This window comes from Somniosus microcephalus, unplaced genomic scaffold (assembly GCF_052327205.1).
Source record: "Somniosus microcephalus isolate GS21.2 unplaced genomic scaffold, FLI_Smic_1.0 unresolved_chr2, whole genome shotgun sequence".
Lineage (NCBI taxonomy): Eukaryota > Metazoa > Chordata > Chondrichthyes > Squaliformes > Somniosidae > Somniosus > Somniosus microcephalus.
The window spans coordinates 47,665,188-47,693,116 of NW_028225180.1; the positions used below are offsets into that span (position 1 = coordinate 47,665,188).

The 27,929-nt window shown below is 47.1% G+C and overlaps 2 protein-coding genes across 3 annotated transcripts in view; one reads left to right on the forward strand and one right to left on the reverse strand.

Annotated features, from left to right (window-relative positions):
- Positions 1-27,929, reverse strand: part of LOC147092602 (ribonuclease inhibitor-like) — a 640,499-nt gene that overhangs the window by 151,828 nt on the left and 460,742 nt on the right. The window lies entirely within an intron of this gene.
- Positions 10,214-27,928, forward strand: LOC147092603 (NACHT, LRR and PYD domains-containing protein 3-like). Its single transcript, XM_085976388.1, has 6 exons — positions 10,214-10,840; positions 23,251-23,337; positions 26,867-27,037; positions 27,175-27,345; positions 27,489-27,656; positions 27,829-27,928. Exons 1-6 carry the CDS (start codon positions 10,260-10,262, stop codon positions 27,926-27,928), a joined length of 1,278 nt encoding a protein of 425 aa, XP_085832514.1. The 5' UTR covers positions 10,214-10,259.

The following is a 27,929-nucleotide window of genomic DNA, read 5'->3' on the forward strand; positions in this document are numbered from 1 at the left end:
CCCTCCCACACATTCTCTCTCTCTCTCTCTCTCTCTCTCTGTCTCTCTCCCTATTTCTCTGACATCTGTTCCCCTCTACCGCTCTCCGTTGTTCTTCTGCCGTTTTTTATCTGCAAGCTCGCTGGCCACTCAGGCTCTGCATAGAAATCATCTTGGCGCCGGTGCCCGATTTGCTACTCCAGGCCCCGCCGTCTGGCCGCTCTCCAGGGCAAGGTAAGAGCCGGGCTCCGGCCCCACACCCACACCGGCAGGAATCAGCACCCGCGGAAACCGCCCAACGTAAACATAGACCCTCCTCACCTGTCACAGAGTTGAAGTCTCCGAAAGCAGCCACGGTGCCCTGGGCCTCTTCTCCCGCACATTCAGGAGGCGCGGGGAAGAGAGAGAGAGAGAGACAGACTGGGGAGGGGGGTTGGGGGAGGAGAGAGTTAGACGCCGCCGAGCTCCTGCTCCCCGGTGCTCCGTGCCGCCACCACCGCACCAGCCTTTACTAAGATGGCGACGGCAGCAGCGCTCGGCTGAGGCCCGCCCCTCCAGCCTTCACAAAGATGGCGGCGATCGGGGGCCGCTTGTTGACTGGGGCCTGGAGGTGCCTAGCTCGGGCGTGGGTGCGGAGGAGAGGCCGAGGCTTCGAGACCTACCTGGAAAAACGGGGAAAGGTCAGAAAATTAATGAGATTAGATAAAAGATTTAGAAAGTAATTAACTTTTTTAAAAAACAATGTGTTTTAAAAGCAACGTTTTTTTGAAAGACGCAGAAAGCGGGAAAAAGAAAGGAAAAGTTTGGAATCAAGATGGCGGCGACTCACCTCGGTTCAGAACGATAAGGCCCGCCCCCACATGCACCGATTGGTCGACCGTCAGGTCACCAAAGCGTAGGATTGGTCAATCGTCCATCACTGACCGTAGGAGGGCCTGGCCGCATGCGCCAGGAACCCGGCGTACGATTGGTCGACCTCGAGGTCACTCTGTCGCTAATGAGCGGATAATGAGATGCTAATGAGCGGAATTTTGAACGTTTTTCAGATACCGCGGGCGCGATTTTTGTCCGGCCGAAACGTAAATACGCTTATCACCGTTTCGGAAAAGTAAGCTTTCTTTCGACGTAACGCACGCTTAGGTACACTCTATAACTTTCGAGCGCATAGCTGGACAGACGCACACCTGAGGACAGACAGAAGGACAGACAGATAGACAGACAGAAAGAAGTATCCGTTTATACATATAGATTTTAAAAATGTGATGGTTTAAAAAATTTATTTGAAGATTTAGTGCTATTTTGGGGCCGCAGTATTTATAAGACTTGACAGCACTTCCTGTCAGACTTATGAATGGAGCATTCCCTGCTACAATTGGCTGCCCATGGCCCACGTGATCCCAGGGGATGCATCGGACTAACTGCGCCCCTAGGATACACAAGCACTGCGCGCCGGCAGCTGGTCCAGGCCCCGGATTGGAATATCACGGGAGCCCACAGCTCAACGGCCGGCGCGCAAGGTAAGTGCAGATCGGGGGCTTGCACCCGCAGGAAGCCCCCGACCCGAATTTCTGGGCCAATCTCTCCTCCATAGCTCAATCTTCCCATTCCAGGAACCAGTCTGGTGAACCTTCGTTGCACTCCCTCTTCATTAGGTGAAGAGACCAAAAGTGTACACAATACTCCCGGTGTGGTCTCACCAGGGCCCTACATAATTGCAGCAAGACATCTTTACTTTTACACTCAAATCCTCTTGGTAATAAAGGCGAACATACCATTTGCTTTCCTAATTGCTTGCTACTTTCTGTAGCACTAGCAGCCATTTGACCAATTCACAATTGTGTCTCTATTGTCTGTACGTGGAAAGCATCTTAACAAAGTGTTGGTTACCTTAAGTCTGTCTCTGTATTTCTCTTCTTACTTCTTAGGCAGTCCTTCGGAACCGAGGATGACTGTTCCATGTTAAAAATGAGTTCTTGTGTGACTGAGTCCAATGCGGAACCTGCAGTCTCTGTCACAGGTGGGGCAGACTGTGATAGAAGGGGTGGGTGGGTGAGGTGCTTGGATTGACGCACACTCCTTGCACATGGCTTCCACTTGCTCCCAGCAAAGAGGCCCGAGGTGTTCGCCACCTTCCCGGATGCTTCTCCTCCACTTTGTGCGGTCTTCGGCCAGGGATTTTCAGGTGTCAGTGGGGATGTTGCACTTTTTCAAGGAGGATTTGAGGGTGTCCTTGAAGCATTTCCCCTGTCCAACTGGGGCTCTTTTGCCATGTCGGAGCTCCGACTAGAGCGCTTGTTTTGGGAGTCTCGTATCGGGCATGCGGAGCTGATAGAGCATGATCAATGCTTCGATGTTGGCCTGAGCGAGAACACTGACATTGGTGTGCCTATCCTGCCAATGGATTTGCAGGATCTTGCGGAGGCCACGTTGGTGGTACCTGTCCAGTGCATTGAGATGCCTGCTGTACATGGTCCATGTCTCTGAGGCATACAGCAGGGCGGGTATCACTGCTGCTCTGCAGGCCATGAGCTTAGTGCCGGGTTTGAGGTCCTGATCTTCAAACACTCTCTTCCTCAGGCGACCGAAGGCTGCACTGGCACACTGAAGGCGATGTTGGACAACATTGAAGATCTCACCTACCTATCTGTTCAGTGTCTGCACAAACTCATCTAATTGTCTTTCGGTCCCATTTACATTGCACCAAATGCCCTTCCCTGGTAACTTGGTCCCCTATTCTATTAACCTTTCAGTGAAATAATTGAACCTCAATTCCATCTTAATCCTTACCTCCCAATTGGAAATTTTTGTTAGTACCTGATTCTCTTCTCAGTGAGCCTGTTCCTGCAGCAATTTTGTTAATACCATTAAAAAATGAGACAACTTCAATTACAAGACCAAGACATCGCTTCAGTAAAAGAAACGAATCACATTTCCTTGACCTTTCCTCATCTAAAATTCCTGATGCCGTTAATCATCTTTCTTAATTCCATTCCATTCCTAATCTATTAAATAGAAGAATGGCAGGGCAGCTCAGTCCCGTGGAGTTCACATCCTGTGCCATGTGGGATGTCCTGGATGCTTCACGTAGCCTGGACGACCGCATGTCCAGGAAGGGTCACCAGCTACGGCAGCTCGAGATCCGTGTTTCAGAGATTGAGTGGCAGCTGGAGTCACTGCGGTGCATCCGCGAGGCTCAGTTACGTGGATAGCACATTTCTGGAGGTTGTCACCCCACAGCCTAAGAGTGTGCAGGCAGAGAGGGAATGGGTGACCAGACAGAAGAGGAGAACCAAGCAGGCGGTGCAGGAGTCCCCAGAGTGCATCTCTGTCTTCAACCAATATTCTGTTCTGCGTACGGGTGAGTGCGATGGTTCCTCTACGGACAGCAGCCAGAATCAGGTCCACAGCACCACAGGTGGTTCAGCTGCACAGGTTGGGAGGGAGTAAAAAGAGCGGCAGAGCAATAGTGGTAGGGGATTTGATAGTTGGGGGAGCAGACAGATGTTTCTGCGGCCGTAGAAGTGACTCCAGGATGGTATGTTGCATCCCTGGTGCCTGGATCAAGGATGTCACTGAGCGGCTGTGGGACACTCTGAGCGGGGAAGGTGAACAGCCAGAGGTCGTTGTCCATATCAGTACCATCAACATAGGCAGAAAGAGGGATGAGGTCCTGCAGGCAGCGTTTAGGGAACTAGGAGAGAGATTAAACGCGGGACCTCAAAGGTGGTCATCTCCGGATTACTCCCGGTGTCACAGGCTGGTGAGCACAAGAATAGGAGGGTAGAACAGATGAATGTGTGGCTGGAAAGATGGTGTAGGAGGGAGGGCTTTAGATTCCTGAGGCATTGGGACCGTTTCTGGGGAAGATGGGACCTGTACAGGCCGGGTGGATTAAATTTCATGGGCACCAGCACCAGCATAGGGGAGTAGAAAAGAGGAATGATGTGCATGAAAGAGTGAGTGTGTTGCATAGTCATAGTGAAGAAAGTAGTACTGGAGGCGGCAGTAAAACCATATTAGACAGGAGCAGACCAAGAAAGACTACGAAAAATTCAAACGTGTTTAGAATGCATGAACATAACCGCAGAAAGTGTGATGAATAAGGTTGTTGAGCTACCAGCACAATTAACCATCTGGCAATATGATGTTCTGTCAATAACGGAAACGTGGCATAAAAACGGTGAGGACTGGGCACTTAATGTTCAAGGGTATATAAAAGATAGGGAAGGAAAAAAGGGTGGCAGTGCTGATTAAGGAAGACATTGTAGTGTTGGAAAGGGAGGATGTTCTTGAGGGGACAAGGACAGAATCCATTTGTTTAGAGTTGAGCAAAACGGGTATGATCAGGCTACTGGGGGTTTTATATAGGCCTCCAAATAGTGAGAGAGAGGTAGAGGAGATTATCTGCAGAAAATCGTAGAGATATGCAAGCACTATAGAGTGGTGATATTGGTGGACTTTAATTACCCAAATATCGATTGGGATAGTGCTAGGGTAAAGGGAAAGGAGTGGAAGGAATTTCTGAACTAGTTTCATTAGAAATTCTTTGACCAGTATGTTTTTGACCCAACTAGGGAGGAGGCATTGCTGGATCTGTTGCTGGGTAATGAGGTGGGCCAGGTGGACCAAGTGTCTGTGGGAGAACACTTGGGTACGAGTGATCATCATATCATATGTTTTAGATTAGCAATGGAGAGGAGCAAAGAACAGTCTGGAGTGGCACTTCTAAACTGGAATAGGGCTAACTTCAATGGGATGTGAAAGGATCTAGCTAGAGTAAAATGGAATCAAAGACTGACAGGAAAACCTGTAACAGAACAATCACAGAATCACAGAAACCTCACAGTACAGATAGAGGCCATTTCGGCCCATCGAGCCTGCACCGACACATATCCCACCCGATCCCCGTAACCCCACGTATTTAATCCCCCTAACACTAAGGGTCAATTTTTATCATAGCCAATCAACCTAACCTGCATATCTTTGGACTGTGGGAGGGAACCGGAGCAAACCCACGCAAACACGGGGAGAATGTGCAAACTCCACACAGACAGTCACCCGAGGCCGGATTCGCACCCGGGTCCCTGGCGCTGTGAGGCAACAGTGCTAACCACTATGCCACCGTGATGTTTAAGGAGGAGATGTTCCAGGTACAGGCTAGGTACATTCCAAGAAGAGGGAAGCATAAAGGAACCAAAGCAAGGGCTTCTTGGATGGCGAGGGAGGTAGAGAAGATGACAAAACCATAAAAGGTTGTATGGCGCATGTCAGGTGAATTCTTCAAGGGAGAAGGAGATCAAATTCAATAACTTGAGAGGGGAGGTGAAGATGAAAATAAGATTGGTAAAGGGAGAATATGAAAGTAGAATGGCGGATAACATAAAACGGAATCCAAAAATCCTCTACCGTCATGTAAACAATAAGTGTGTAGTAAGAGGCGGGGTAGGGCCTATTAGTGACTAAGAACGTGTTATATGCTCAGAGGCGCAGGGCAAGGCTAGAATACTCAGAGTACTGTGTATCGGTGTTTACTAAGGAGGTGAATGCTGACAAAATATCAGTAACAGTGAATTTGTTAGAAGCAATGGAAAGGGTGAAAATTGATCGACAGGATGTACTAGAAAGGCTGTGTTTGCTTAGAGTGGATAAGTCACCTGGTCCAGATGGCTTGCATCCCAGATTGCTAAAGGAATTGGGGGAGGAGATAGCCATAAGTGCTTGCCATAATTTTCCAATCTTTCCTCGATGTGGGGTAGGTGCCTGAGGATTGGAAAGTGGCAAATGTGATACCATTCAAGAAAGGTGTAAGGACAATCGTAGTAACTACAGCCGGTCAGTTTAACATCAGTGGTGGGTAAAGGTTTAGAAACAATAATCAAGGAAAAAACTGACGGGGACTTGGAGAGGTTTAAGCTAATTAAGGAGAGCCAACACGGATTTGTAAAAGGCAGATCGTGTTTTACTAATCTAATTGAATTATTTGATGAATTAACAGGGAGGATTGGTGAAAGGAATGCAATAGATGTTGTCTACATGGATGTTAGGAAAGCGTTTGACAAAGTACCACATAGAAGGCTGGTTAACAAAATTGAGGCTCATGGAGTAGATGGGTCAGTGGCAGCTTGGATAAGGAATTGGCTTCAGGACAGAAAACAGGGAGTTGTGGTAACTGGCTGTTTTTCAGACTGGAGGATGGTAGCCAGTGGTGTTCCCAAAGGATCAGTGCTGGGGCCACTGATATATATGAGCTGGATATTGGAATAAAAAGTAGCATTTCTGAATTTGCCGATGGCACCAAACGTGGGGGTTTGGGAAACAGTGAGGATGATACCAATTGATGGCAACAGGATATAGAAAGGCTAGCAGACTGGGCAGACAAGTGGCAGATGGAGTTTAAAACAGAGAAGTGTAAGGTGATGCATTTTAGCAGTAGGAAAGGGAGAGGCAATATACACATGATGGCACAGTGTGCCGGGACAGAGTGCCCTGGGACTTAATGTGCATAGGTCCGTTAAGGTGGCAGGGCATATTGAGACAGTGGTTAGCAAAGCATATGGGATCTTGGGCTTCATAAATAGAGGTATTGATTACAAAAGTAGAGAAGTTATGCTGAACATTTATAAAGCGCTGGTTAGGCCACAACTGGAATATTGCGTCCAGTTCTGGTCACCGCACTTTAGGAAGGATGTGAAGGCCCTTGAGAGGGTGCAGAGGAGATTTACCAGAATGGTTCTGGGGATGGGGGAATCTTAGCTACAAGGACAGGTTGGAGAAGCTTGATTTGTTTTCAATAGAGCAAAGGAGGTTGAGGGGTGATTTGATAGAGGTGTACAAGATTATGATGGGTTTGGATAGGCTAGATGGGGAAAGGCTGTTCCCACTAGTTGATGGTACAAGGACGAGGGTCACAGATTTAAGTTTTTGTGCAAGAGATACAGGGGGGATGTGAGGAAAAATGTTTTTACGCAGCGAGTGGTGAGGAACTTGAACTTGCTGCCAATGGAAGTGGTAGAAGCGGAGACACACAATGTTTTCAAAGGGAGACTGGATAGGCACTTGATGGAAATAAACTTTCAGGGCTACGGGGTTAGAGCGGGGGAATGGGACTGACTCGATTGCTGGCACGGAATCCATGTGCCGAATGGCCTCCATAGTCATAAAGAGAATCAAATCTCCTGCACTGTCTCCTCTACCTGCTCCCGCACTGTTACCTCTGGTATCCCCAAGGATATATCCTTGACCTCCTCCTATTTATGATCTACATTCTGCCCCTTGGTGACATCATTCAAAAATACAATGTTAGATTTCACTGAAGAGACTCAGCTCTACCGCACCACCATCTCTCTCAGGTCCTGCATTGTCTCTGATGCGTCACACAGCTTGTCCGACATCCAGTATTAGCTGAGCAAACACTTCCTCCTACTAAATATTGGACAGACCAAAGCCATTATCTTTGGTCGCGGCCACAAACTCCATTCCCTAGCCACAGATTCCATCCCTCTCCCTGGCAACTGTGTGAGGCTGAAACAGAATGTTTGCAACCAATGCATCCTATTAGATCCTGAGTTGACCTTTCGCTCCCATACACTCTCCATCAACAAGACCACCTACTTCCAACTCCGTAACATTCACTGTCTGCGCCCCTGCCTCAGCCCATCTAATGCTGAAATCCTCATCTATGCCTTTGTTATCTCCAGTCTCAATTATTCCAACAGGCTAAGGCTTGCCAGCCACCAATGTTCCATCCTCTAAATTTGAGCATATCCTGAACTCTGCTGCACCTATCGGAACTCGCACCGAGTCCCGTTCACCCATCACCCATGGACTCGCTGACCTACTTTGGCTCCCTGTCTGGCAAAGTCTTGATTTTGAAATTATCATCCTTATCTCCCATCCCTCCATGACCTCAGCCATCCCTAACTCTGCAGGCCCACAACCCTCCGAGATCTCTGCACTCCTCAATTTTGAACTTTGTGCATCCTGATTTTCACCTCTCCACTATTGCCGGCTGCGTTCTCAGCAGCCTCGAACCTGACCTCTGGAATTGCCCCTCCAACCCTATCCGCCTCTACTTATCGTCTGTTCACTCTTAAAATTCAATCTTTTTTACCAGGCTTTTGGTCCCCGTTCTAATATCTCTTTATTTGGCTCGGTGTTTCCTTTTATCTGATTACGCTCCTGCTGAGTCTCTCTGGACGTTATTACTAAGTTAAAGGGGCTATGTCAATTCAAGTTGTTGTTGTTATCCCTTTTTACCTTCACAATAACATTAACATTTCCCTGTGACATGTTAACCGGAAATGTATAGAATTTCCCAAGAGCTCACCCAAGAGCTGATCAAAAATTGGGGAACATCAGTACATTGGGCAGCACTGAGAGGGGGACAGGCTCACAATCAGTACATTGGGCAGCACTGAGAGGGGGACAGGATCACAATGTACTGAATGGGCAGCACTGAGAGGGGGAAAGGCTCACAATGTACTGATTGGGCAGCACTGAGAGAGGGACAGACTCACAATGTACTGATTGGGCAGCACTGAGAGAGGGACAGGCTCACAATGTACTGATTGTGAGCCTGTCCCTCTCTCAGTGCTGCCCAATCAGTACATTGGGCAGCACTGGGAGAGGGACAGACTCACAATCAGTACATTGTGAGCCTGTCCCCCTCTCAGTGCTGCCCAATCAGTACATTGTGAGCCTGTCCCTCTCTGTGCTGCCCAATTCCGCATTTGCTATTTGTACAAAAACTCAGCTCTGCTGGGTGTGGGGTTCAATCATTTATCCATTATAACCACTACAGCCACATAACCAGAATTACCTGTGGATTTGTAATGAGATGTCTGCAGTACATTGTGCAACAGATAGTATTCACCATCAGAGGGAACACTTCACCTTCATCCAGCTCGCCATGTTAATAAATATTAGTGTCCCATGTAGATTTGACACATCTCAGAAATTTCCTGTCAACCAAGATTCACATGAACTGTTTTGGTTTTCTCATTGTTTACGATTAAAATTTCGAAATAGTTCGTGTCACATTTTACTGAAAAGCTGAGCAGTATATCGGAGCTTTCTTTGTCAATATAACTAACATTGAAACCACTTCCTGTCTGTTCTGATTGAAGATGTTCAACAGAAACACAAGGAAACACTTCGGGTACAAACTGAAACACTGAGAGTGAACACTATCCTAATAAAGGAGAAGGTTAAGATTTTCCAGTTGGTTGATCGATATGCTGAGCTAACGGTCATTTCGATTGTTCGAGATCGGACACTTGTAGAACATGAACTGCTGGCAAGAGGCCGAGACCATGAAGAGTGGAAAAAGAAACATCTCCGGAGAGAGCTGGAAAAAATCCGAACTGATCAATTGTTCAAGAGCAGTTTTTCCCGGACAAAATCAAATTCTGGGAGTTCAGGAGCAGTGAGCGGAGTCCCGGGGATTGGAAAAACAACAATGGTACAAAAGATTGTTCATGACTGGGCCACTGGGAAAATATACACACACTTTCAATTTGTTTTCAGCTTCAAATTCCGCGATTTGAACGCTATTAACTGTAGAATAAACCTGAGGAATCTGATACTGGATCTGTATCTTACTTTGGGAATATTCTGGGAGAGCTCTGGAAGAACCCAGAGAAATTGCTGTTTATATTCGATGGTTTGGATGAATTCAAGGACAGGATCGATTTTGCTGACAATCGGAGAAATACAGAACCTCAGCACATGTGCACAGATCCCGAAGACTGGTGTGAAGTGTCTGACATTGTGTACAGTTTAATGCAGCACAAGCTGCTCCCAGGATGTTCAGTGCTAGTGACCAGCCGCCCCACTGCATTATATTTATTGGAAAAGGCTGAGATCAGCATCTGGACTGAAATCCTGGGATTTGTTGGTGAAGAACAGAAGGAATATTTCAACAAGTTTTTTGAAGATCAGAAGGTTGGCAGCAGCTGTTTTCGAACATGTGGAAGAGAACGAGATCCTTTACACCATGTGCTACAACCCTTCCTACTGCTGGATCCTCGGGCGCTCACTGGGTCCCTTCTTTAAACAGAGACCAGAAAAAGCAGCAAGTTCCCAAGACCATCACCCAACTATGTTCCTACTATATTTACAACATTCTGAAAAACCATGGCCGAGAGATTGATAGCCCCCGTAATGTATTACTGAAGCTTGGTGAGATGCCCTTCACAGGAGTCTCCGAGAAGAAGATTGTGTTTAGTAATGGAGATTTGATCAAGTACAATCTGCAACCTTCCCAGTTCCTGTCTGGGTTCATGATGGAACTTTTGGAGAGAGATGATTCTGCCCAGAGCATGGTGTACACATTCCCGCACCTCACCATCCAAGAGTTTGTAGCCGCACTCGCACAATTCCTGACTCCAGATCCTGGGGACATCCTGAAACTCCTCAGAGAAGCCCACAGCAATGAAGATGGGCGATTTGAGATATTTCTTCGTTTTGTTGCTGGTCTCTCCTCACCACAGTCAGCTCGGCCCCTGGAGGAGTTTCTGGGTCCATTTCTTCATCAAACCACCTGCCGAGTGATTGACTGGGTGAAGGAGAAGGTTGAAGGACAGATTGGAAACACAGAGAGCGAAACTGGTAAAAGGAACCTCCTGAACACATTCCACTACCTGTTTGAGTCTCAGAATAAAGCACTGGCTCGGGCCGCAGTGGGATCTGTGAAATCAGTCACATTTAGTGAATTAGCATTGACTCCGATTGACTGTGCAGTCCTGTCTCATGCCATTGGACTCTGTGATACATTAAACCACCTCAATCTAGAGGACTGCTCCATTCAGTGTGAAGGACTCCAGCGGCTGGCACCCGTACTGCACAAATGCCGTGTGTTGAGGTAACTATCTATTTGTCTCTAACATTTGGGTGAATTGTAGAACAGTCACGGATTGTGTTGTTGTTCCATAATGAAGGGAAATAAACAGTTCAGTTAAACCAGAGAGAAGCAGATTCAACACAAATATGACCAATAATAAGAGGATCAGTTAGAAATTCCCTAAGGACTGGAGAATCTAAAATGGATCCTTGTGAACAAGTAGGGATTTTACAGTCTTTATCCTCAGCTGCACAAGGGGGAGGAGTAAGAGTGGAAGGGCAATAGTGGTAGGAGACCCAAAAATGAGGGGTGCATACAGGCGTTTCTGCAGCTGCAGACATGACTCTAGGATGGTATGTTGCCTCCCTGGTGCCAGGATTAAGGATGTCACTTAACGGCTGCAGGGCATTCTGAAGGGGGAGGGCGAACAGTCAGGGTTCGTGGTTCACATTAGTACCAACAACATGGTTAGAAAGAGGGAAGAGGTCCTGCAACAAGAATTTAGGGAGTTAGGTAGCAGATTAAAAAGCGGGACCTCAAAGGTAGTAATCTCTGGTTACTCCCGGTGCCACGTGCTAGTGAGTATAGGAATAGGAGGATAGAGCAGATGAATGCGTGGCTAAAGAGTTGGTGCAGGAGGGAGGGCTTTAGTTTCCCGAATCACTGGGTCTGTTTCTGGGGAAGGTGGGACGTATACAAGTCAAATGGCTTGCACCTGAACTGAAACGGGACCAACATCCTTGCGGGGCGGTTTGCTAGTGCCGTTGAGGGGGATTTAAACTAACTTGGCAGGGGGATGGGATACGGAGTGGAGCTATAGTAGGGGGTGATGGAAAGCCAAATATAGAAGAAAAACAAGTCTGCCTGGAAGGCAGAGCAAATATGTAACGGCACAAGGGAGTAAGGCAAGGCCAGATGGCATTTATTTTAATGCAAGGAGTCTTATGAGTAAGGCAGATTAATTGAAGGTGTTGAACACATGGGAGTATGATATTGTTGCTATCACAGAGACATGGTTGAGGGAGGGGCAGGACTGGCAGCTCAATATTCTGGGGTATAGAATCTTCAGGCGAGACAGAGGGAGGAGCAAAAGAGGAGCGGGTGTTGCAATTTTAATCAAGGAGTCAATTACTGCAATAAGGAGGGATAATATCTTAACGGGTTCCTCTAATGAGGCCTATTTGGTAGAACTTAAAAACAAAAAGGGAGCAAGCACTTGCCCTCCTAAACCTTTCACACTCTGACTATCCCAGTTAATATTGGGGAAGTTGAAATCCCCTACTATTATTACCCTATTATTTCTACGTTTCTCTGAGATTTGCCTACATATCTGTTCCTCCAGCTCCCCCTGACAGTTTGGGCGCCTATAGTACATTCCCAGCAAAGTGCTTGCCTGCTTTTTGTTTTTAAGTTCTGCCCATATGGCCTCATAGAGGAACCTGCTAAGGTATCATCCCTCCTTACAGCAGTAATTGACTCCTTGATTAATATTGTGACACCCCCTCCTCTTTTACACCCTCCTCTGTCTCGCCTGAAGATTCTATACCCAGGAATATTGAGCTGCCAGTCCTGCCCCTCCCTCAACCATATCTCTGATAGTAACAATATCATACTCCCATGTGTTCATCAACACCTTCAATTCATCTGTCTTACCCGTCTGACTTGTACAGGTCCCACCTTCCCCAGAAGCAGACCCAGTGATCCAGGAAATTAAAACCCTCCTTCCTGCAACAACTCTTAAGTTCTCTGCTCTCTCTTCCTATACCCACTAGCACACGGTACCAGGTATAATCCAGAGATTACAACCTTTGAGGTCCTGCTTTATAATCTGCTACCTAGCTCCCTAAATTCTTGTTGCAGGACCTCATCCCTCTTTCTACCTATGTCATTGGTACCAATGTGAACCATGACCTCTGACTCTTCGCCCTCCCCCTTCAGAATGCCCTGCCGCTGTTCAGTGACATACTTGACCCTGGCAGCATACCATCCTGGAGTCACGTCTGTGGCCACAGAAACGTCTGTCTGTTCCACTTACGACAGAATCCCCTATCACTGTTGCTCTCCCACTCTTTTTCCTCCCCTCCTGTGCAGCTGAGCCACTTGCAGTGCCACAAACTTGGCTCTTGTTCCATTCCCCTGAGAAACCATCTCCCCCATCAGTATCCAAAACGGAAAATCTGTTGGAGAGGGTGATGAACCCAGGGGTCTACCTTCCTAGTTCTTTTACTCTGTCTGGCGGTCACCCATTCCCTGCCTGCCTGTGCACTCTTTACCTGTGGTGTGACCACCTCGTTAAACGTGCTATCCACGAAGATCTCAGCTTCGCGGGTGCTCCAGCATGACTCAAGCTGCAGCTCCAGCTCCGAAACACAGATTTCGAGCAGCTGCAGCTGGAGACTCTTCCTGCACATGTGTTCGCCCTGGACACTGAATGTGTCCCTGACTTCCCACATAGCACAGGAGGAGCACTCCATGCAGCCGAGCTGTCATAGAGTCAGAGAGTTATACAGCACGGACAGAGGCCCTTCGGCCCATCGCGTCCACGCCGGCCATCAAGCCCTGTCTAATCTAATCCCATTTTCCAGCATTTGGTCCGTAGCCTTGTATGCTATGGCATTTCAAGTGCTCATCCAAATGCTTCTTGAATGTTGTGAGGGTTCCTGCCTCTACCACCTTTTCAGCCAGTGACTTCCAGATTCCAACCATCCTCTGGGTGAAAAAGCTCTTCCTCAAATCCCCTCTAAACCTTCTGCCCCTTACCTTGAATCCATGCCCCCTTGTTATTGACCCCTCTACTAAGGGAAAAAGTTCCTTTCCATCTACCCTATCTATGCCCCTCATAATTTTGTACACCTCAATCAGGTCCCCCCTCAGCCTTCTCTGCTCCAAGGAAAACAACCTTAGCCTGTCCAGTCTTTCTTCATAGCTGAAGCGCTCCAGCCCAAGTAACATCCCGGTGAATCTCCTCTGCACCCTCTCCAAAGCAATCACATCCTTCCTATAGTGTCGCGACCAGAACTGCACACCGTATTCCAGCTGTGGCCTAACCAGCATTTTGTACAGCTCCATCATAACCTCCCTGCTCTTGCCTTCATTAGCCGAGGCATAGAATATAAGTATCCCATATGCCTTTTTAACCACCTTACCCACCTGTTCTGCTGCCTTCAGGGATCTATGTACATGCACACCAAGGTCCCTCTGATCCTCTGTCTTGCCTACGGTCTTACCATTCATTGTGTATTCCCTTGCCTTGTTAGTCCCTCCAAAATGCATCACCTCACACTTTTCAGGGTTAAATTCCATTTGCCGCTGTTCCGCCCATCTGACCAACCCATCTATATCATCCTGCAGACTGAGGCTACCCTCCTCGCTATTTACCACCCCACCAATTTTTGTCTCATCTGCAAACTTACTGATCATGCCTTTTACATTCACATCCAAATCATTAACGTAGACCACAAACCGCAAGGGACCCAGATCCGATCCCTGTGGTACCCCACTGGACACAGGCTTCCAGTCACAAAAACAACCTTCCACCATCACCCTCTGCCTTCTGCCACTAAGCCAGTTTTGGATCCAATGTGCCAAGACAACCTGGATCCCATGGGCTCTTACCTTCTTGACCAGTCTCCTATGCGGGACTTTATCGAAAGCCTTACTGAAATCCATGTATACCACATCCACTGCACTACCCTCATCCACACACCTAGACACCCCCTCGAAAAATTCAATCAAGTTAGTCAGACATGATCTTCCCTTGACAAAGCCATGCTGACTATCCCTGATTAATCCTTGCCTCTCCAAGTGGAGACTAATTCTGTCCCTCAGAATTTTATTCCAATAATTTCCTACCACTGATGTTAGGCTCACTGGCCTGTAATTCCCTGGTTTATCCCTACTACCCTTCTTGGATAATGGTACTACGTTAGCTGTTCTCCAGTCCTCTGACACATCCCCTGTGGCCAGAGAGGTTCTGAAAATTTGTGTCAGAGCCCCTGCAATCTCCTCCTTTGCCTCACACAGCAGCCTGGGATACATCTCGTCCGGGCCTGGGGATTTATCCACTTTTAAGCCTGCTAAAACCGCCAATACCTCCTCCCTCTTGATGCTAATATGCAAGTATGTCACAGTCCCCCTGCTCGATTTCTATGTCTGCATCGTTCTTCTCCATAGTGAACACAGATGCAAAACATTTATTTAAAACCCCACCTACATCTTCTGGCTCCACACACAGATTGCACTTTGCTCCCTAATGGGCCCTACTCTTTCCCTAGTTATCCTCTTACCCTTAATATACTTATAAAACACCTTAGGATTTTCCTTTATTTTGCTCGCCAGTGTTATTTCATGGCCCCTCCTCGCTCTCCTAATTTCTTTGTTAAGTATCCCCCTGCATTTTTTATACTCCTCTAGGGCTTCCTCTGTCTTTAGTCCTTTGTATCTGCTAAAAGCCCTCCTTTTTTTCCTAATCCATTCTCGTATATCCCTTGACATCCAAGGTTCCCTGGGCTTGCTGGTCCCACCCTTGACCTTTAAGGGAACATGTTGCCATTGTACTCTCTCAATTTGCCTTCTGAAAGACTCCCATTGCTCCGATGTGGATTTTCCTACAAGTAGCTGATCCCAGTCCACTTTGGCCAGATCCTGCCATATCATGTTAAAATCGGCCTTCCACCCCCAATTTAGAAGCTTATTTCCGGTTCATCTCTGTCCTTTTCCATGACTACCTTAAATCTCACCGAATTATGGTCACTGTCACCAAAGTGCTCACCTATTAACACTTCTTCCATTTGCCTGGCCACATTCCCTAGAATTAGGTCCAGTACCGCCCCCTCTCTTGTAGGACTTTCTACATGCTTGCTTAAAAAGCTCTCCTGGATGCACTTTAAGAATTCTGCACCCTCTAAACCTTTCACACTCTGACTATCGCAGTTAATATTGGGGAAGTTGAAATCCCCCACTATTATTACCCTATTATTTGCACATTTCTCTGAGATTTGCCTACATATCTGTTCCTCTATCTCCCCCTGACTGGGGGCCGATAGTACACTCCCAGCAAAGTGCTTATCCCCTTTTTTTTTAAAGTTCTACCCATACGGCCTCATTAGAGGAACCTGTTAATATATCATCCCTCCTTATAGCAGTAATTGACTCCTTAATTAATATTGCGACACCCCCTCCTCTTTTACCGCCCCTCTCTCTCGCCTGAAGATTCTATTCCCTGGAATATTGAGCTGCCAGTCTTGCCCCTCCCTCCACCATGTCTCCGCCTTCCAAGCTGACTAGTTTTTTCCTCTATATTTGGCTGTACATCACCCCCCACTATAGCTCCACTCTGTATCCCATCCCCCTTCCAAGTTAGTTTAAACCCCCCCACCCACCCCCCCAACAGTGCTAGCAAACCTCCCCGCAAGGATATTTGTCCCGTTCTGGTTCAGGTGCAACCCGTCCGACTTGTACAAGTCTCACCTTCCCCAGACGCAGGCCCAGTGATCCAGGAAACTAAAGCCCTCCCTCCTGCCACGCATTCATCTTTTCTATCCTTCTATTCCTATACTCACTAGCACGTGGCACCGAGAGTAATCCAGAGATTACAACCTTTGAGGTCCTGCTCTTTAATCTGCTACCTAGCTTCCTAAAATCTTGCTGCAGGACCTCATCCCTCTTCCTTCCCATGTCGTTCGTCCCAATGTGAACCACGACCTCTGCCTGTTCACCCTCCACCTTCAGAATGCCCTGCAGCCGTTCAGTGACATCCTTGATCCTGGCACCAGGGAGGCAACATACCATCCTGGAATCACGTCTACAGCCACAGAAACGCCTATCTGGTCCCCTTACGATAGAATCCCCTACCACTATTGCTCTCCCACTCTTTTTCCTCCCTTCCTGAGCAGCAGATGCACCCCTGGTGCCAGGAAGTTGGCTGCTGCAGCCTTCCCCTGGTAAGTCATCCCCCTCAACAATATCCAAATCGGTATACCTGTTTGAAAGGGGGATGGCCACAGGGGTCCCCTGCACTACCTGCCTGCCTCTGATGGTCACCCATTTCCCTTCTGCCTGTGCAGCCCTAACCTGCGGTGTGACCAACTCACTAAACGTCTAATCCACGACTCTCTCAGCATCGCGAATGCTCCAAAACTCATCCATCCGCAGCTCCAGTGCCTCAATACAGTCCGCTAGTAGCTTCAGCTGGATGCATTTCTGGCACACGTCGTCAGGGACACTGGCAGCGTCCCTGAATTCCCACATAGAGCAAGAGGAGCATAACATGGGGCTGGGCTGTCCTGAAACGACTTACCCTTTAATTAATTTAAATTAATTCAATACCACCAATTAAATATATACTCTAGGGTGCTTATTTACCATCTGTCCCCACTACACTACAGAGACCCGGGAAAATATAAACCGCAGAATTTAAGCATGTAAAAAAAAAAAGAGAAAGAGAGAAAATACTCACCAACCAATCACTTACCTGCTTTCTGGTGACATCACACTTCAACTACTTTTTACCTCTCTCCCGCTCTCGGAGCTCGGAGATTGGTAAGCCTACCTGGTCCTCGGGGTCGCTTTTATAGCCGCTCCTCCGCCGCCTCTGCTTCCCACACACGTCTGTCCTGCCATGTCCTTCCCTTAATTTACTCCCTTTATTCCTTTAAATTAAAGAATATTAAATACACTAGGGACCTTGCTTCCCTTTAAACACTACTTTCATTAAACTAGAGACATTACTTTTACTTTAACGACTATACTGTAGAAATACTCACCAGGTCCTACTTACCAATCAGCTCCTTCCCTGGTTGTGACGACACTTTAGCAGTTTCGCAGTTGTTGCTGTTTGACTGCTCCCGCTCTAGGACTGTTTCCTTGGTGCAAAGTAAGAACCAATTCCTAACTCGCAGCACTCTGTTTAAACCGCACTCAGGACTCCACCCAGGGCCGCTCTTGCTGCTGCCGGTGAGTCTGGGCCGCTCTCTCACTCCCCCGTTCTTTAAATTCTCGGTCTCTGTGCTCAGTCTCAACCCAGGGCCGCTCTCGCTGCTGCCGGTGAGCCTGGGCCGCCCTCACTCTCTCCCCCGCTCTTTAAATCCTCAGTCTCCACCCAGGGCCACTCTCGCTGCTGTCGGTGAGTCTGGGCCGCTCTCTCATTCCCCAGCTGTTTAAATCCTCTGGGGGAGAAATTCGGTTGTTAGCACCACTGATTGACGCCTAAAGAGGCTGAGAAGTGGGGCGTTAGCCAATTTCCGGGCGGGCGCAAGGCGCCTAGCGCCTCGCCACATATTGATCATGCATTTAGCGCCAGCGCTAAATCTTAGCGCCCGCTCATGTGCGCAGGCTGATTATGATGTCATTTGAGTGTGCAACGCCTTTTCGGCGCCCCGGACCAGAAATTCAGTGGCACCCCCCTCCATAGCGCCTGGCGCTAATAGTGACAGCTTACCTGGGCCTTACCAAGTCACTCTCGGGCTGGAGGAGTGTTATTTAAAGGGGACTGGTGTGGTTTAAAAGTGGCAGCCATTTTTGGAGCACTACTTCCTCGAGATCTACAAAGAGTTGCTGAGCTGCACACTGAGAGCCATTTGACCACTGAGCCAGCGCAGGCAGACGATCTTCAGCCTTCTGACCATCACCTTGCTGTTGGTGCGCATTGACAATGGGGGAACTTCCTCTGGGCACTTATTATGGGGGCTGCATTGGAGGGGGAGCGTCCTACTGCTGAACCATCTGGAAAGAGCACTGAGATGCTGGGAGAGGGGAGCGGGCATGGCCAGATGGAGGAGGGCCAACAGGCGTCGCCACAGCAGACCTTACGCTGGCAGGGTTTTCCGACAGCATTTTTCCTATATGAACATGCCGGAGGAGCAGTGTGTCAGAAGGCTGCGATTTAGAAAGGAGGTGGTGACTGAACTGTGCCAGCTGCTTCAGCCAGATCTGCAGCCTCAGATAAAGTGCAGGACATCTCTGTCGGTGGCTGAGAAGATGCCTGCTGGCCTGAACTTGTACGCGAGCAGCTATTCTCAGGCTGCACGTCAGAGGCTGATCAGAATTAGCTTCTACGCCCCTCTCACGGAATGCTTGTTGCCATTCCAAGAACAGGAATGGAACCGGTCTGATACCCCCCAAGCCTGTGAAGGGCAAGATGCATGTAAATAGCAGGCATGGCCATTGTAAATGAAGAAAGTGTTTCATTACACAAAATGTGGTTCCTTCAAACATGAGAAAGCTATGGCAACAGAAAGCAAAACTAATAAACTGACACATAATTGACTCTCACACCCGGGAGACTGTCCAAAACATAAATCACATTCCGACCATCTTCCTTGGCCTTGATTCCACTGCGCCAACCAAAGCATCCAATGCCCCATCAGTGAGGCGTTCTGCCCTCTGCCTCACCCTTTCCATGTCTTGCTAGGCTGGTGCGCCACAGCTCGGCTCCCACTGCTTTGAAGGCCTACAAGGCAGTGAGTGTGTCTGGTGATGCCACTTGACCTGTCCCTTTAAGAGCTGGCCGGTGCCAGTGTGTCTCAGGGAAAGTGATTATTGACAGCACCCTCGCTGCTCCCCGCCGCTGCGAAATTGGGTTGCGCTGCCGTGTTAGCGCCTTAAGAGTAGCGTTTAGCGCCTGATTTAGCGCCGCAATCACCTTTAGGGGCGCTGCAACCCAATATCTCGCTAGGTGGCGCTAAATTGCGCCTGGCGCTAAACTTTGCACATCGCCAGGACTAGCACCCCAAACGCGGCTATACCGAATTTCTGTCTCTGCGCTTGGTCTCCACCCAGGGCTGCTCTTGCTGCTGCTGCCAGTGTACAAGTTTATGAAGGGCATAGATAGGGTAGATAGCAAGGAACTTTTCCCCTTCCAGAGGGGTCAATAACTTAAGTTTAGGGAAGGGGCAGGGAGTTTAGAGGGGATTTGAGGAAAATCTTTTTCGCCCAGAGCGTGGCTGGAATCTGGAACTCACTGCCTGAAAGGGTGGTAGAAGCAGGAACCCTCAACATTCAAGAAGCATTTAGATGAGCACTTGGTCCATAGCCTTGTAAGCTATGGTGTTTCAAGTGCTGGAAAATGGGATTCGAATAGACAGGGATTGATGGCCGGCGCATACACAATGGGCCGAAGGGCCTCTTTCTGTGCTGTATAACTCTCTGGGTGAAACAGTTTTTCCTCAAATCCGCTCTAAACTTCCTGCCCCTTGCCTTGAAACTACAAGTCACTGAGAATCTGATAATTTAATTACAATAAATCATATTTAATATGGCTGGACAGCGGAATGTAAACATCAAATATAATGCAGCAGTAAAGTTAAAATTAATTTAAAATATTTTCCACATCCACCACTTCAACTGGAAACAGGAGAGAAACCCGACATTAAATCACTAACTCTTTGATATTTACTCCAATACCATGCAGGCTGTGTCTTGTCCAGGGGGAAGTTTCCTGGTTTGTGAATATTGGGGAATAGGAAATTCTTTGAGCAGTAAATGTTTACAACTATACACAGCCCTGAACATTGAGTAAAGATTGATATTCAGAATCTTAAATCTGCCGGTAACAAGGTTCCAATCTAACGTATTGTGAGGTATTAGCCCCGGAGTACAGACTCACACTGGCCAGCGGTGGGGCCTCGCACACAGCGGGCGGCTCCTGGGTAAACGGGGGCACTGAACCCTGGAATTCCCCGTAATCTGCCCCCTTTGTGTGAGGCCCCGCTCAGACAGGGAACTTCCGAAAATTCCCCAAAAACTGACTGGTCAGTTACACCTGAAATAAAGGTAGAGCCAGTTTAACGAGGAATAAAGTGAGAGACTCTCCACTCAACTAGGAGCACAGGGACATTTAAAACTTGTAACTGGACAGAACAAACTCTATTGCTGCTATTGACAAAGATTTACTATATGCCCTCTGACTCCCACTCCCACAGCTACCTGGAATACACTTCCTCCTGTAAGGAAGCTGGTCCATTCTCCCAGTTTTTCTGTCTCTGCTGCATCAGCTCTGAAATGCCACGTTACATACTAGTGCTTCCGACATGTCTTCCTTATTCCTCAACCAAAGATTCTCCTCTACCGTGGTTGACACGGCTCTTGACTGGGTCCGTTCTATCTCCCACGCTCCTGCTCTCACCCCTGCCCCTACCTCCCGGAACCACGATATGGTTCCCCTTCTCACCTTTCACCCCACCATTCTCCACATTCAACGGATCATCCTCTGCCATTTCTGCCACCTCCAATGTGATCCCACCACCAAATACATCTTCCCCTCCCCATCCCTTTCAGCATTCCATAGGGACCGCTCCCTCTGAGATATCCTGGTCCACTCCTCAATCACCCCCAACACCCCTTGCCTTCCCATCGCACCTTCCCATGCAAGCGCAGGAGATGCAACACCTGCCCTTTTACTTCTTCCCTTCCCACTGTCCAGAGCCACAAACACTCCTTCCAGGTAAAGCAGCGATCTACTTGTACTTCTTGCAGTCTAGTATACTGTATTAGCTGCTCACGATGTGGTCTCCTCTACATTGGGGAGACCATACGCAGGTTGGGTCCCCGCTTTGTGGAACACCTCCGCCCGAGCTTCAGGTTGCCTGTCACTTTAATTCACCGTTACATTCCCACTCAGACCTCACCGTCTGTGGCCTCTTGCATTGTTCCATGGAAGCTCACCTTAAACTCGAGGAACAGCACCTCATCTTCCGCTTAGGCACTTTACAGCCTTCTGGACTCACTATCGAGTTCAACAATTTCAGACCTTAACCTCGACCCCTATTATTTTTATATTTTTTATCCACGCTTTTGGTTTGTGCCTTTTCCTTTTCTTTCTCTCTCTCCCACATGGCAGCTGTCTTTCACTCTGCCGGCGCATTTCACAATTCATCTAGAGCCATTGTTTGTGTCTTTACCTGTCCTAATACTATCTCGTCTCACCTTGAATATCTCTTAATGTCTCTTCTTTCATCCCCTCCCCCATTTCCCAGCCCCCAAACTGCCTTTTAATCTCTTTCATTTCCTGCCTTTTTTTCTCAGTTCTGTAGAAGGGTTTTGACCCGAAATGTTGACTCTGTTTCTCTCTCCACGGATGTTGCCTGGCCTGCTGAGTTTTTCCAGCGTTTTCTATTGTTATTGCAGATTGCAAGTGTTTGGTGCAAACTCTTCATCCAGTGTCCCCTCAATGGAACAACCTTTCTGACCATTGACAGATTGCTTCTGTCATCTCAAGTTCACCTGCCATTTATTACATCAGCATGGGTATGGTTTATACTCTCTCACCTTGGGCCTCAGAGTCCCACCACGATCAGCTCCAACACCAGCAGCAAAAAGAACAACAACAACAACCTGTTCCGCAACTCCTGATGCTGCACAGCAGAGGGCATCAATACCAGAACACATTGCTGCCCGGGACACCAGAGATGGCCTCACCATGGCCAGATGATGCGCCAGGTTGGCACCATCTCACACCAACAACATAAAGCATCCCTACAATGCCCAAACCATTCCTGTCACACTCATCAGCATTGCGGGGGGTACCGTTATGTCTCACCATTCACTGTAACTCACTAAGCCACTTCCAAATGTGCACACAAAAATGTCGACGAACGGAATGTTTTGAAAATAAAGGGTTGAATGTTTGACATCACATTAACAGAAACTTCCTGTGAACATTGGCTAAAACACACAATTGCCTTCCCTTGTATGTTGTTAGTTGGTATGATTGGACTAGGATGAGGGTGAGTGTGAGGGGTGGGTAGTGAGATGGGGATGTGATAATATAGATAGAGAGGGATGGGTGGAGGTGCAAGGTAAGTAGGTATGAGTTTGAATGTGCAGTAGTAGGATAGGGAAGGCAGAGCGATGGGGATGTGATGAGTGGCACAGCAGGATGAGGTTGAGGGTGGTTTTGCAGTAACATTTCATGATCTACTGAGATCATTGAAAGGTTTGCGCCACTGCAGCCTGGTCCTCCTGACGACATTCCTGCTTGAGCCCCACTGTGCAATGTGCAACCAAGCTGAGTTGGTCTGTTCCGCCCGTTGGAAGGGAAGGCAACCTCCCTGCGTGCTGTGGCTCCCTCCATATGCTTATGGAGGGAGTTATGGGCAAGCCTGGGTGCAGCCGTGCACCTCTGTGCAGAGGTTGTCGGTGTTTGCAGCACTTCAATACTGTAGAACACTAACACAATTGTCAGGCTCAATGTGCACGTCATCAAATGACCTCTTCAAACCTGCTTCCTCCAATTCACCAGAGCGAGGCCGCGACCCGACTCCGGCCGCACCCGACCCCAGCCACACCCGACCCGCCGAGGTGGGAAATCGCGGGGGGAAACCGGGTTGTTAATTTGCTGAAGTACTTTCAGTGATTGCTGTAATACCTGAGAGAGAAAAATATATCAGATCCGGGTTTTGACTCAGTTTGTTTCTCTCTCTGTTTGTGTTTAGACTGAATCAAAATAGCCTGGGAGATTCAGGAGTGAAACTAGTGTCTGCGGCTCTGAGGAATCCAGACTGTGAAATACAGAAACTGTGGTAAACACCAGACTCTGAGATTGTGTTTATAATAACTGGATGTCTGACACTGAATATTATTATGAGTATTAGTAATAGTCTTATTAATAAACATTGGAGATTTAAGAACACAAGAAAAAGAAGCAGGAGAGGGCCATTCGGCCCTTCGAGCCTGCTCCGCCATTCAATAAGATCATGGCTGATCTTCTGCCTCAACTCCATTCACCGGCCCTATCGCCATATCCCTTCATGCCTTTACTAGTCAGAAATCTATCAACTTCTGTTCTGAATATACCCAATGACTGAGCCTCCACAGCTCTCTGGGGTACAGAATTCCAAAGTTTCACCACCCTCTGTGTGAAGAAATGTCTTCTCATCTCAGTCCTGAATGGCCTACCCTTTATGTTGAGGTTGTGGCCCTTGGTTCTAGACTCCCCAGCTAAGGGAAACATTCTCCCAGCATCCATCCTATCAAGCCCTGTAATAATTTTGTATGCTTCAATGAGATCCCCTCTCATTCTTCTGAATTCAGGAGAATACAAGCCTAGTTTACTTAATCTCTTTTCATACGACAGTCCTGCCATCCCAGGAATCAATCTCTTGAACCTTCATTGCACTCCCTTTATGGCAAGTATATCCTTAGGTAAGGAGACCAAAATTGTACACAGTATTCCAGGTGTGGTTTCACCAAGGTCCTATATAATTGGACTAAGACTTCTTTACTCCTGTACTCAAGTCCTCTTGTAATGAAGGCCAGCATACCATTTGTCTTCCTAATGGCTTGCTGCACCTGAACATTCACTTTCAGTGACTCATGTACAAGGACACCCAGGTCCCTTTGAGCTTCCTCATTCCCCAATCTTTCACCATTTAGGAAATACTCTTCCTTTCTGTTTTTTCTATTGAAGTGGATAACTTCACATTTATCCACATTATATTCCATCTGCCATGTTCTTGCCCACTCTCTGACCCTGTCGAGATCCCCTTGAAGCCTCTTCACATCCTCTTCACAACTGATGCTGCCACCTAGCTTTGTATCATCAGCAAATTTGGAAATGTTACATTTAGTTGCCTCATCCAAATCATTGATATAGATTGTGAATAGCTGGGGCCCAAGCACCGATCCTTGCGGTACCCCACTAGTCACAGCCTGCCATCCTGAAAAAGATCCGTTTATTGCTGCACTTTGTTTTCTGCCTGTTAACCAATTCTCAATCCACGCTAGTATAAAACCCCCAGTTCCATGTGCCCTAATTTTGTTCACCAACCTCTTGTGTGGGACTTTATCGAAGGCCTGCTGAAAATCCAGATACACCACATCTACCAATTCCCCTTTGTCCACTCCACTAGTTACATCCTCAAAGAACTCCAAAAGGCTTGTCAAACAGGATTTCCCTTTCATAAATCCATGTTGACTCTGCCCATTTTTATAAATAGTTTCTAAGTGCCCATTTATTGCATCCTTTATAATAGATTCCAGCATTTTCCCAACTACTGATGTGAGGGTAACAGGTCTGCAGTTCCCTTTTTTCTCTCTCCCTCTTTTCTTAAATAGCGGGGTTACATTTGCTATTCTCCAATCTGCAGGAACCATTCCAGAATCTATAGAATTTTGGAAGAAGACAACCAATGCGTCCACTATCCCACTGGCCACCTCTTTGAAAACCCTAGGATGTAGGTCATCCGGTCCTTGGGATTTATCGACTTTCAGTCCCATTAATTTTGCTAGTACTGTTTTTTTACTACTGATTATTTCTTTAAGTTCCTCATTCTCGTCACACTCTTGGTTTTCTCGTATTTCTGGGAAGTTTTTTGGTCTTCCTCCGTGAAGACAAACAAAGTTTTTATTTCATTTATCTGGCATTTCCTCATTCCCCATTATAAATTCTCCCGTCTGTGACTGTAAAGGACCTACATGTACCTTCGCCAGCCTTTTCCTTTTCACATACCTATAGAAGCTTTTACAAACCCTGTTTATATTTTTCGCTAGTTTGTGGTCATATTCCATTTTCCCTTTCTTTATCAACTTCTTGGTCCCCCTTTGCTGATTTCTAAAAAGATCCCAATCCTCAGGCTGACTGCTTTTTCTGGCAACTTTATAAGCTTCCTCCTTTGACTTAATAATAGCTTGTAGGAATCGACAGATCCCTAACTGAAGTATTGAGGTCGAGTCAGTCCGATAATAAAATGAATTTGAATGTAAACTAGAGAAGAAACAATGGCATGCAGGAGAAACAATCAACAGGTCTTTTCTTAATGCTGGCTTCACGAGGTCTGAACTGGGAACTTCCCAGTCTGACGTCATGACGTCATCACGTTTCCCGCCGTTCGGGACGTCACGTGACCAGCGCGATGACGTCATCGCGCTGGTTCTGGAACTTACCGAGAACGGGTTATTTACAAACAGTAAACAAACATAGGTGCTGTAGCACTCTGTTAAAGGCAGTTATATAGTCATACAGGAGTCCCTTGGTGGCTTTGCCACAAGCTTTAATTTATTTTGTTAGCCATGGTTGGATCACTTTTCCATTTGGGTTTTTATGCCCTAGAGGAATATATGTTTGTTGCAAATTATGCATTATTTCCTTGAATGTTAGCCATTGTATCCCTACCTGTGTTGTCTCCCAATCTACCATGGTCATCTTGCCCCTCATACCCTTGTACTTTCCTCTGTTTAGATTGAAGAATTTAGTTTCAGATTGGACTACATCACTCTCAAACTTAATATAAAATTCAATCATATTATGGTCACTTGTCCCTAAAGGCCCCTCTACCACAAGATTATTGATTAGCCCTTTCTCATTACACAGTACCAGATCCAGAATAACCTGTTCCCTGGTTGGTTCCTCCACGTACTGGTCCAGGAAACCATCTCGCATGCATTCCAAGAATTCGTCCTCCACACCATTAGTCGTAATTTGATGTGCCCAGTCAATATGTAGATGAAAGTCCCCCATGATTACTGTATTGCCCTTGTTACATGCACTTCTAATCTCTTGATTGATACTGTGTCCTACATTACCACTACAGTTTGGTGGGCTATACACAACTCCCACCAATGTTTTCCGCCCTTTACTGTTTCTTAGCTCCTCCCAAACTGATTCCAGTTCTACATCACAATCTGCAAAGCCAAGATCTTTTATCTCTACCATACCGATCTCATCCCTTATTAACAGCGCTGCGCCACCTCCTTTTCCTTTTTGTCTGTCCGTCCTAAACGTTGAGTACCTTGGAACATTCAGTTCCCAGCATTGGTTACCCTGCAACCATGTCTCTGTAATGGTAATTACTTCATACCCATTTACTTCTATTGGTGCCATTCATTCATCCACCTTGTTGCGAATGCTACGTGCATTTAGATAAAGTGCCTTCAACTTTGCCTGTTTTTAATATTTTTCTGCACTTTGACCCTCTTTACTGTTGGCCTTTGCTCCTGCTCCCTACTAGTTCTGCTGACTTCTAATCTAACTTGCACTTCCAGCTTTGTTTCTCTCTGTTCTGGGCCCACACTTAGGTTCTCACTCTTGTTATTTCTCTCTCTGATCCTCAGGCTGTACGATGTCGGTCTCACAGGTTCTTGTGCCGGGGATCTCTCCTCCGCTCTCAGTACAAACCGGTCACTGACGCATCTGGACCTGACTAAAAATAAACTGGGAGATTCAGGAATTAAACTACTGTCAGTGGCTCTGAGGAACCCAGACTGTAAACTGCAGAAACTGGGGTAAGTATCAGGCTGTGTGAGATTGTGTTTATAATAACTGGATGTCTGACACTGCATTATTATCAGTATCAGTAATAGAGTTATTAATAACCACCGGGGATTTACTCTGATTCCTGTTATTTCTCTCTGATCTGCAGGTTGGCTGGTGTCGGTCTCACAGATTCTTGTGCTGAGGATCTCGCCTCCACTCTCATTACAAACCAGTCACTGACGGATCTGAACCTGGGTTATAATAAACTGGGAGATTCAGGTGTGAAACTATTGTCTGCGGCTCTGAGGAACCCAGACTGTAAATTACAGGAATTGGTGTAAGTACCAGGCTGTGTGAGATTGTGTTTAAAATAACTGGATGTTTGACACTGAACATTATTACTAGTATCAGTAATAGTGTTATTAATAAACTCTACGGATTTACTCTGCTTCCTGGTTTTTCTCTCGCTCTGATCACCAGGCTGGATAATGTCGGTCTCACAGATTCTTGTGCCGAGGATCTTGCCTCTGCTCTCAGTACAAATCGGTCACTGACAGATCTGAACCTGGAATTAAACTCCTTCACAGACGAATCTGTCCCCGCTCTCCGCCACCTCATCCTGACCTGCAGGAGTCTGGAGTGGATCCGGTGAGTGTTTGTGTTCATGTTTAATGTAATAAATAAAATATCAATGGCATTCAGTCACTTTATTGGGTAATACTTGTCTGTAATTATTATTGAAATATTAGCCCCAGTCTCCCTGTTATTTACACTGTTGTTCAATCTGTTTATTTCCTGTATAATCTTTAATCTGTTTCAGGCTGGGCAGGAATCAGTTCAGTTCAGCTGGAGAGAGACAGCAAAGGCCTCTTCGGGGAACAAGACGTGGACTGAGAGTGGTTTTTAATTTAACAGATTAAT

What these genes read in the sequence shown, in the direction of transcription:
- LOC147092603 (XM_085976388.1), top strand. Translation starts at nt 10,260, where the DNA reads ATGATGGAACTTTTGGAGAGAGATGATTCTGCCCAGAGCATGGTGTAC. An exon ending in CACAAATGCCGTGTGTTGAG is followed by an intron (nt 10,841 to 23,250) that starts GTAACTATCTAT and finishes GTTTGTGTTTAG; the next exon opens with ACTGAATCAAAATAGCCTGG. An exon ending in TGTAAACTGCAGAAACTGGG is followed by an intron (nt 27,038 to 27,174) that starts GTAAGTATCAGG and finishes TCTGATCTGCAG; the next exon opens with GTTGGCTGGTGTCGGTCTCA.